Source organism: Centruroides sculpturatus, unplaced genomic scaffold, assembly GCF_000671375.1.
Source record: "Centruroides sculpturatus isolate CEXI.00-Female unplaced genomic scaffold, Cexi_2.0 scaffold1, whole genome shotgun sequence".
NCBI lineage: Eukaryota > Metazoa > Arthropoda > Arachnida > Scorpiones > Buthidae > Centruroides > Centruroides sculpturatus.
The window spans coordinates 1,236,906-1,249,279 of record NW_019384326.1 but is presented as its reverse complement, the minus strand read 5'-3'; the positions used below and the strand labels follow the sequence as shown (position 1 = coordinate 1,249,279).

The 12,374-nt window shown below is 26.4% G+C and overlaps 1 protein-coding gene across 1 annotated transcript in view; it reads left to right on the top strand.

The window, feature by feature from the left end:
- Positions 1 to 12,374, top strand: part of LOC111627765 (lachesin-like) — a 246,306-nt gene that overhangs the window by 214,835 nt on the left and 19,097 nt on the right. Inside the window, exon 5 of the mRNA XM_023371402.1 lies at positions 795 to 923. Coding sequence (XP_023227170.1) covers positions 795 to 923 — 129 coding nt within the window. The remainder of the gene's footprint in view (positions 1 to 794; positions 924 to 12,374) is intronic.

Below are 12,374 nucleotides of genomic sequence, written 5' to 3'. Positions count from 1 at the left end.
AATTAAATATTTTTTAATAATGAATTTTTAAGATTTAAAATATATAAATTCTTTTCTAAGGTTTATTCTGAAATCGAACGACTTTTTAATTATTTATTATTATATTTATTTATTTACTTATCATAAACTCTATAATGTAGAGAAACTATGAGGATCTCTTTCAAGAAAATTTTTAAAAATTTATCTACAAAAATTACCTTCTAGAAATCTCTAGAATAAATCATATATTTACTATTTCTAATCAAAATTTTAACATAATCTGAAAATTTTTTTATTGATTAATTTTAATTAATATTTTTAAAATAATATACATAAACACGCGAAGAAAAAAAAATATTTAAATTTTAATGAAAAGAATATATAATAATAATAATAATAATAATTTTAAAAGTAAATAAACTTTATAATTTATAACATCATCTCATCTATAAAATGATATATAACGTATTACTCTACTGTTGAAGAGCACTTTAATAATTAATAAGTTTTAATATAAAGTAAAGTATTCACCCTTTGCTTATATCTTTAAAACATGACTTAAAGGAAGATTTCTTCTCGATTAAAAATTAATCGAATTTATGAATAATTCAGTAGATTGCATTTACCTGAATAAGTAAGCAGTTTGCAATAGAAATGAGAAACATCTATTCTCATCAGCCTTTCTCTGATGTTTAATTATTCAATGGTCACAAACTATTCTTGTGTAAACACTTTCTAATTAAATATTCTTTTAAGTTTAATTTCCTATTCTTAGCTTAAACTCAACTTTACTTCTTTCTTGATTATTTTTATAGTGCCAAGCGTACATGGAGAATATCTAAATATCAGCAAAACTAGCAGGCTTCATATGGGAGCATATCTCTGTATAGCATCGAATGGAGTGCCTCCTTCTGTTAGTAAACGAATCATGCTAAAGGTTAATTGTAAGTTCACTATTATTATTATTATTAGTTTAATAAATATAAAGAAAATTTTCTACGTTTCCCTGAAAGTTGGGCTTTTTTTTGTATGGTATGAAGTTCGGCATCTCTGCCTAACTTTAGTAGATGTAAGATAAAAAGTGCTTTAAAATGCTCTTAAGGAGTGAAATTTATGCATTTTATTGTTGGAAGTTGTTCAGAGGTCACGTGGCTTGTTTTATAAATGTCAAGAAAACTAACTTAAGCATAATTTAATTTTAAGAAAGTGAATTTTGTGAAAAGGCAATGCAATATTAATAACGCAAAATGGTAAAGTTTTATGTAAATGTTAAGTAGAAAATCTATTTAATTGCTAAGTATTATAAAAATTAACATTAATAAATTGCAATTATTTTAAGTTGATTAAGGAAGAAGCAATGCATCATTATTATAATTTTTTTTAACCTTAACTAATTTTAAATGTAAAAAATGGAGCCATAAAAAGGAATTTCACATAAAATAATGAAGGTTATCTATAAAATGATACTCATTTTCCTTAAATTGATAGGAGTTATCCACAAAATGATCATTTTTTCCTCCATAAAAATGATTATTTTATCGTTTAGAGTAGGTTGTAATACAGAAAACAAGCACAAATAATTACTTTGATATTTTTTTTTATATTTTTAAAAGCAAGATTTCTTTATAAATTTTACCGATTAAATGATATTACTTTAATTAACAAGAATCAAAACGTCTAAGCTTCAACAGCAGATGACAGCTTCACTAATAATTCGCATGATAGATATGCAGCATCACAGAAGCATCACTGCACGCTAATTTGCATCACTATATTTATATAATACTGTACATGAATAATGGAATGTAGAAAATGATCCAATATATAATTATTATATAAAAGATTCAGGAGCTGCATATATATAATTAATTAAATCTAAGATTAAGTGTAGAATTTAGATATTTAGAGAAGGGAAAAAATACACGAAGAAGGTAAATGACTTACTTAAAATTCCATAAAAGAAAAGCATGATATATTTGGATCGTAAAAATTCCAGAATGTTTTAAATATTTAAAAAAGAATTTAGAGAGAGTTTCATTGATTTTTGTATTCGAATGAAGAAAGGAGGAGGAGGAGGAGGAAGAGGAGGATAAAGAAAAAAAAATTAATTTGTGTAGGTTTTAGTCTCAATAAATCAATAAGAAAATCTCAAGTAAAAAGGAAAAGATCAAGCTCCTGAATTATCAAAAAGACAGAAATCCAAATTCAATGATCTACATTATGTTCCCATTTTCTAAATGTCCACTTAGCAAATGACTTTCTTCCTCTTTGCTTCTCTTATCTACAACTGTTCTGTGATGCTATCCATCTAACAAAGATTCTCCTTTATTATTCCATTAATATAATTTTTGGAAGAGTCTTCTAGGACTTCTTTTTAACAAATAATTAAAATAAATTGTATAAAGTTAAGCTGTAATAATAATATATTAATAAAATTAATATATAATTGTATATATCTATATATATTAAACTTATATATGTAATTTTGTATAGCATCACTTATCACTTTTCACGTTCTGTGGTCACACTGTATTCCACTAATTAAGTAAATTTTACTGTTAGATTTATTTAAATCTTCTGGTTAATATGTAAATTATGTTAGCTAATATCTGAGAATTATTAATTAGAAGAGCTACAGAATCAATTGCAAGACCTGATCATTTTGCAGAAAATTTGAAATTCGATATTCTCTTGTTATGATACTGAATATAATTTTGTTGGTTTATTACTTAATTTAATTTATATAAAATTAATTTTTAGTGCCTAAACAAAATAAAATTAATGCTTTATTTTACTGATAATCACCATTAATTTATGAGTCTCTTATTACGAATAATTTCCTATTATCTCATGGGCATTCACTGTTATTTTGTGGTTAATAATTCTCATTTAATGGGCAATACCTATTTAGGCTATGGGTCGTTGGTGCTATTTTATTGATAACCCCTATTATTTTATAACCGATGAGTCATTTTATGGGTAACGAATATTATTTTATAATTACATTTTTTAAATATTTATTAATTACAAATTATTTAAAAATTGGTGTAAATTAGTTTCTAATATCATAACATTAAAACATATATATCTAATAACTTTACAAAACGATTTCCTTGCAAGTGATCTGTTGCATTCCTAATTAGCAAGTCTGCGACATAGAATTAAACAAAGATTTATTATTAACAGAGAATCTCAATTGGAATTATTGCTAATTCAAATTTCATTCGATTTAAATACACCTGGGACAATGATTTGGTTTGATGACATGTCTTTATCTTAGAAGATAATGATTAAATTCACAATAAAAGCTTATTTTTTAATTAAATATATGCAGGTATGCAAAAAGGTATGAAGCTTGTACATATGAAACCCTATGTGCCTATAAACATGCCTATACACTCATGTACTTGCCTATATGTATATACAAGTATATACTTTATACAAATATGTGTCTTGTCTATACATATCTTTCCTATACTTGCATGCACCTGTAAACTTCCTACAAAAACGTATATGTGCACATACTGCCTTTATATATATATCTATACGTTTTTCTATATTATTTACACGCACAGTTACATATAATGATACAGTATACTTTAATAAATATGCGCCTTGTCTAAACATACACATCTATCACACTGCCTATACTTGTATGCACCTATATACTATCTACGCACTTGCATAAACACATACAATACATACTGCCTACATTCACATGTAAACATTACCTACATATACACGAGCTTATACACAAATACATAACTACTTGCCTGTATTCTGCTTATACATAGACGTATTTATGTACTTCCATTCTCTATACACACTATATGATTGCCTCGCATTCTTGTACTCAAGCATACACATTTTTACCCACGTAATAATCCTTATTTGCATAAGTACATAAAAAATAAACGTAGAAAATTATATAACCTGACTTACCTACATTAATTATTTCTATAAACGAAAGAATAATGAAAATAACTACATCATCTAATGGTAATTAATCGTAATATATGTTAATTAGTAACAACGTAATTAAAGTAATTTACTCTAGCAAAGATTTAATTAAAACATGGACATTTAATATGCATAATTTAAGAAAATAATTAAGCAAAATAATAAATTATAAATTTTTAAGCAATATTTTGTAATTTTATATCATTTATATATGTAGGCCTATATTTATAACAATAAATTAAGCGGTAAAACAACATAATTTAACGTAATTAATATAAATTACACCGAAGCTCTTGATTAAAGCGCTATAAACAAACATAATTTATAAAGTAGTTAACACGACATTGTCTATGACGAATTTTTATAATTATAAATGCATAAAAATGTAATTAATAAAGAAAAATTATCATTAAAACTATAATTACACACTTAACATTCATACATGTTAATGAGTTTGGCCATTATTAGCATAATTTATGCACACGAGGGATTTAATCAGTGTATTATGAATATGTAGGAGGACGTAGACTCGAAAAATACAGAGATTTCCTGGAAAAACTTTTGTTTTTTTCAATACTTTTACTAGAATCAAACCTCCCCCCTCTCTGATAATATCACATTTAAAACTTACAAGACAAAGTAGAAGCTAATTTAACGAAATCCCTCTATCGAGTTGGATCATACAGGTTATACATGACTTTGCTGTAATAACTATTCTTCAGAAAATCCAGGATTTGTCAAGTGGAGGTAAGTTATACCCAACAGATGACGAGATAACAGGGATGAAGACAGGAATCTCTTCTTGTCTTACCAGTTAACTGACAGGGAAAACATTCCCCAATTCTAGATATAACACGACTTATGGCAGATAGGTACAGGGCAATAGTACTGTTTTCTAGTGATATATTATAGAACAAATTAGTTTTAACAAATCTTGCGTTACGTCTGTATTTCGTCAACACGTTTTTCTATAAATATATTTTATTATTTCAATTTTTATTCTATTTTTTATTTATTGTTTGTCTATCTATCGATTTTAATTTTTTTTTTTTTTTTGGCATAATTGAAGATTTTTAAATTTATTTCCAGCTAAATTTCTTTTATTCATAAATTCATATTTTTAACTTTTTTTTAGCTGTCTTTAAATTAAATTGGCTTATTCTTATTATCATTTCGAATCTAATTTAATATATTATAAATTATAAATTATAAAATTACATTTATTTATCACCTTTATACCTTAGCTTTATAAATTACTTTTCCTATCTCTGAATGCATATTTACTTATTTTTAACTACGTGTTTTTTATAAAAGTTTATTTCTTTACTTTTTAAAATTATTTCTCTATTTTTCATTTCGATTTCTTTCTCCTTTTATACTTATTTCTCTACATTTTTTCCCCTTCATTTCAATTTCTCTACTCTTTTATGCTTATTTTTCCTTATTTCTTTATTCCTATTCCCACTTATTTTTACCAGACGTATTATATTTATTTTTCTATATATTCTTATTTTCATTTCCATACACTTCACTTTCATACTTATATCTTTATCATTCTTTCATACCCATCCCTCTTTCTCATTAATACCTTTTCTTCATCTAATCTGATCCTTATTTTCTCCTTATTTCATAAATATTTCCTTCTATTATTTGACTCTATTCCCTACACTCTGATGCACATTTCTTATTATTCATTCATTTTTACTCACCCTACTATTCATACCTAGACCCGAATATTCTTCAATAGCCTATTTCTCTGTTCTTTCTCACTTTTTCTAACAAAAAGGTCATTTAGTATTGTCGTCTGTCTGTCTGTCCTTTGTTAATTTCAAAGACCTGATTAACTATATATGAACATTCGATCTGGACCATGTAATTTCAATTCAAAATTTTCGTATGACGATGTTAGATGACTGGCAATACTCGATTGTTGTGACGTACAGGGGCAAAACACTACTAAAATCTAAACCAGATAGGGAAAACTTATGGACCAATTAACTATATACGTAATTTTTTTATTTAAATTAAAAGATTATTAAAAATTGCAACTGTGCAATATAACAATGTAACAATAAATAATTGCTAGTATCTAAATAAATTTACATTATAATTGATTTAATTTCTTCAGAAACGTTTAATAATCATCTAATTTCTTACATTCCAACATTTGTAGATTCTGTTTCCTTATTTTATTAGGGATATTTTTTTTATATTTTAAACACCATTTTTCCTAGTTTTTCTCTATATTTCCATACTTTAATATATTGGCAATTTAGTAAATCCTTATAGCAATAAACTCATCAAAATAACTGAATATAATAAAGGGAAAACAAAGAAAACATTGCAAAGAATCAATGGTTATATGATTTCAGTTTGAATTCTTTACCAAATTTAAAAAATTTTTTTTCTATTGATTCTTTGTCTAATTTAATTCTTTTTCACTTTTGTCAATCTTAATTTGTTCTTTTCTAACTTCGCTTTCACTTTTTTTTTCTTTTGTTTTATCTTCTTTAACAGCTTGTGTTCATTTAAGTTGAACAGAAGCAACTATTAATAAAGTTGTAGTAAAGAAAAATATCAAATAAAGGTAAGGGAGGAAAAAAAATTAAGATTGACAAAATTAATATCAAATTAAACAATTATAACAGGGATGTAACAATGAAAAATTTAGTAACTATTATCAATTTTATACATTTAATTTACTATGTCATGCAGTAATTTTAACGTATTCGATTTTTGTCACTCACTAATCTTTATGTATTTTATTTTAGTCAGTAATTTTATATTTGATTTATGTTTAATTTATTTATTTTATATATTTGATTTAGTTTGTCACTTGCTAATTTTATAACCTATATTTTTTTTGTCATTTTTTAATTTAAAAATTTTAATACTATTAATGTTTACATCATTTACTAACTCTAAATGCTTGAATTATTATTTGTTTATTATATATTCTTGATTTTTATTTATTTATTAATGTTTATTATCATTTTAATTTTACACACGTCGTTTTTTATTAAATGTTTTTAAAGTTTAATTTTATAAAGTCCTCACACAACATATGCGTATGCGTCCGTATAAACGAGGACACGAGTCCTCTTTTATACTGACGCATACTCATTTGATGAATTACTGTTCTCACACATTTACATGGATTTTGTGCTGTACACTATGGTAACACAACAACACTTCAGGGGTGCCACGAAGTACTGAGCTTTACCATAACTCTTATATTAATAGAAGTACGACAATAGCCTAACTGTACATTGTCGTATGAAAATAATGTCCATGCTGGGGTGCCATTATTAGGAATTAGGTAACGCAACACACGGACTATTTGCTATCAGGGGAGTGCCTTCCGAGAGGAATTTCTTCAGTAACCTGGCCCCTATTTAGGTGTAAGTCACGTGAAGAAAATCAGGAAAACTCTACGTGGCTAGCCCATTAGTCAGATGAGAATCCACGACCATTGTTTAGTGGTTTTATCTATTCGGCAACTGGTGGGCAAAAGGTGTGAATGACCTTTGCTTTTGTAAGTCACAGTGTTTTCATATTCGCTGCTATTAAGCATTTTGTTAACGCTTCAAAACACATTTCTGGAACGTTAACAACTCCTCATTCAATTATGTGCACTGAGTTGGTCGGGATTGAGCTTTTTCATAAAAACACGTGTTTTATGCAAGGTCGAATTTTTACGTAATCTGAACAAACTACACCTTAGGGCCTTACGCTACGAAGGGCCTCGCTTTATCCTCTACGGGAAACAGTTATGAAAGAGGCCTGTGTAAATCTGACTCTGGTCTCATGTGTTATATAGTAATGTATGAGCTTTAAGTCTTTTCAGACGGTATTCGGAACATTCCTCTTATTTGTGAAAAATCAAACTGTTTATTTCCTAGTAAATAAGAGGAAAATAATTAAACGGCCATGTAAAATTCTAAAAAGAACTCTTGCTAATAGAGAGAAAAGGTTAGTTTATATCTGCTTTTAGTACGGTCCACATTTTCCCATTTCTCTTAGTTAGGATAATGTAGGAAAAGTAAAATTTAAGAAGGGAATAATCCTAAAAATATCCAGAAAAGGGAGTTAAATTTAAGTTTTCTGGATGGTTTCACATTCAAAATAACTTAAAAAAACAGTGGAACCGCTACATCTAAGTTTCTGTAACTCTTGTGCATCTTACATTAGTCACACAATAAATTCACAAGTAATTATGACCTCCTCATACTGCCTGACCTCCTCTTATAATAAAATGTCTCATTCTATTAGTTTTTTCCCATAATTAACACTTAAATAAAACCCGCATGAAAGGAGCAATTATCATTCAGTCCCAATTATCTCAACTCTCTACAATAAAATTTTTATCTTTAGTAAATCTCGAGAATTTCTTAGACGAAATTGCTTATTTTCTTTCAATTTTCCTGAATAAATCTCGCAGAATTTTCCTTTAAACAAACGCAAGTTACATAGAAAAAAAAACAAGGAAAAATGTATAAAATAGTGAAGAGTCTTGCATACTTTCATCAAAATGGTGAAGAGTCTTGCATACTTTAAACAAAGAACAGAGCATAGAAAAACAAAGGAAAAAATGTATAAAAATGTTGAAGAATCCTCCATACTTTTATCCTTTACATGTATATAAAGGACACTTTTTTTCTCTAAGTATTTATACATTAAACCATGTTCTGTACCCGTAAAAATCTATTTAAAAATTTTTTTCCCATCTAAAAATTGCCGAGTTGTACAAGATGATTGACAAAGAATATTTTAAAATCTTCTTTTCATATCCTATATAATGTATTTATAAGAAAAGGTGAATTCGATTATACAAGATAATGAAGTTTTCTGAAAGTGACAGTTGGGCTAAAAACTTGCATGATGAAAAGTGCTTCTTCAGAAAAGGGAGTGTTACGTGTCATTTCATCGCTTATTCCTTTAAATATAGCTAAAGAACAAAAACTTATATTCCTTAATTATGTTTAAGTGAGGTTTCATTATAGTTTCCATTCCATGTTGTTGCTTTCTATACAAGTTAATGCATGCAGGAAGTACATACATGTTGAATAACAGCTAAATATCCTGTGAGTATGTTCTATCACAACCTGTAATTAATTTGCTTCAATTTAGAACAGTAATTTTATTATTTTGGTGGGAAGTGAAGATGTATAATATAATAAACTTTTTTAATCAGAAATTCTCTTGACACTCTCTCGTTATTATAGGCTCTCAACATGTGTTAGAGATGCTTCATGAGATCATATATATGTCATTGGAAGATCATTAGAGATCTATCACAGGATATCATTAGAGATGCCTCTTAAATCATTATAGATAAGTTCATATACATATGAGACAGAAAGGACACGTATCAGATGTCCTGGAGCCTCTTGACACGTGTCCTCTTTGTCCTCCTATAATATATATATATATATATATTATAATTTAACTTATTTATTCATAAGATATTTTTTAATCTATAAATAAAGAAATTGCATGTTAAAAGTTTTATCGAATTCTCTTACTCTATCGTCTATATTTACGAATTGTATGGGGTTTTTTTATTTAAAAAAATCAAAGAAAATAAATAAAAAAAAATATAGAAGTATATTAACTCAGTTCTTTATCGATATCGAATTAGTGGTTGAATATTATTCTTGTTGTTACTAAAAAAAAAAAGTAAGACCATCTGCCTCCTTCTCTTCTTATTCTATTCACGATATTTTCAGCTTACTTTACCAATGATATTTACATATTGGCGAATTTTACTTACTACTCTGTTCGATAATGCATCAGTATCATTGGAAAAAAGAAAAAAAAAACTCATATTTTTGCATAAATAAAATTGTATGACATTATTTTTTTTATTTGTTTATGTTCTACTTTTTAGAATTATTCCACTGTACTCTAATACAGAGAGAATCTTGTGAGGAGGATGCAGAAAACCCATAAGGAAGATGGAGATTAATTATTTTAATTATAATTATTCCGTATAAAATTGCACATTTTAGGAAGTAAAAACTGATAATTTATATTATTTTAAAGGTGTTTTTGTATTATACATGTCATAGAACACTGTATAGTGCAATATAGTATTTAGATTTTGTCACATATTATTAGTAATTTTACTAATTATTTGAAGAAAAACTTTGATTATAATTATTTCAATGGCATAAATTTCAAATAATTATTATTATTATTAATTTTTAATGGTACAAACTATAGAATTTTTTCCTACATTTAAAAAAGATAAGTAAGAGGAAACGTGAGAATTATACTGAAAATTATCATCGATGAGTATCAAATCCTTAAAAGTTTTTTTAAAATTCTTGACATATTTGCCTTTTATTTTTATAAATTTTATTCTAAAACATAATTTTATTGACAAAACAATTCCATTTTAAAAGTCACAAATTAATTTAAATTTTATTTCTTTTCCTATCGATAATACTTTCTTAACAAGTTAGTGGGCCTTTTTCCTTTAATTATTTAATTTATAATTAAAATTTTCAATTAATACAGTTAATTACAACTTACAAACATGTGATATACCAAAAACTATTAAGAAAATTTTGCAATTTTATAATGTTATAAGCATAAACGTATGCAAATCTTTATGTAGTGATTTGCAAAGGTTATACCTTTCTAAAGCTAGAAAGTCGATATGATGACGAATTTTACATCTAATACATAGAAAACACCGTGGAAATGTATGGAACTGGTACACGTTATTGATAAAGTGGTAAAAGAGTATACAACTGGTACATGACACTGATAAAATGTAGAAGAATATAGACCGGTAAGTAGAAGTAGTAAACTAGTTGAAGTGTATAGATCTGGTACATGGTATCAGAAAACTGATAAAAGGGTATAGAACTGGTACGCGGTACTAGAAAACTGATAAAAGACTGTAGAACTGGTAAGTGATACTGGTAAAGTGTAGAATGGTATATAACTGATACACGGAATCATTTAACTTGTAGAAGGGTAAAGAACTTGTATGTGATACAAGTAAATTGGTAAAAAGATATAGAACTGGTACATAGTACCGATAAATTGGTAAAAGGGTAGATAAAGCGTTACATTGAAAATAAACTTCACGCTTCAACACAAATCTTCATTTCCAGCAAATCTTTTCCCTCCTCCAAAAGGAAGTTTGGACGAAGGAATCCGGAAATTGCTCATTGTACAGAACAAAGCCGACCTTCACTTGTATAATAACTTTCTAGGCGGTTCTCTTTCATCATGTAATTAAATAAAGTAGGTTGATTGATGTTTTTAGTCCAATTTAATCTTCTCTACACTTTTACAAATCTAATAAATCATATGAAGTACTTAAACTAGGTTAATTTTAAATGAAAATCTACAAAAATATTAATAATTTCTTCACACACCAATAAAAATATTCTGTTTTTTAATGCTAAATCTTATTATTTTAATGTTGTTTAATGTTGGTAACATGATTATTTAAAATCCTTAAATTTTTTTTATAATAAATTAAATTAAAAACGGTTTTATTTTAAATTCTAAACGTAAATATGATCGTATTTCAATGTAAAAGTATTTAAAAATTATAAATTCTTTACGTTCATTACAGTGAAATGTCAATGTTCTTCTTACAATCATTGCTCCCGCTTATCTTTTCTACCTCTAAGTAATTTTATCGTATTTTTCTGTATAAATATATAAATTTGTAATTTATTTGTATTTTTACATTAAAATTTCAATGCTTACATAACTATTTATAGAGTAATTTTTGCCATTCCTGTGTATATAATGCATACTACTCACACTACATAACGACACCTTATACGTTTGTAAGGTATATCTTATGTAAACATAACTCACATAAATATATATATATAGGCCTACACATAATTTATAAATTATAACAAATATTATATTTTTACTGATATATGTTATAACACACCTTCGATTCATACAGTTGCAAAAAATTAAATGCATTTTAATGAACATATTTACACATCTACACTATTTTTAACTTAAAAAAAACTATGAAATAACTTCAACTTCACATTTTTTCTTTACATAATTAAACACCAAAGAACTTAATTTCTTTTCTACAAAAACTGCATAAATTTGTTTTGTTATGCGCATAAAATAATTTAGATATAATAACTTGACACTTTATACGTCACAGGAAACTTAACAAAGCGTTAAAATATTATTTGATTTATTTGAAAACTGTCTAATTTACTAAGAAAATCTTTAGTATGAATATATACATACACACACATTTTTATTTTTTTATTTTTATTTTTATTATTTTTTTTGCCAATTACTATTTCACTTACTGAAACTTTTCACCATCATTGCTTCTGTTAGACCACTAATATGATGAAACGGTCCAAGAAGCAATTGGTGCATGAAATTCACAATGATAACTGAGCATCATCAATCTTCTCCAAGCGATC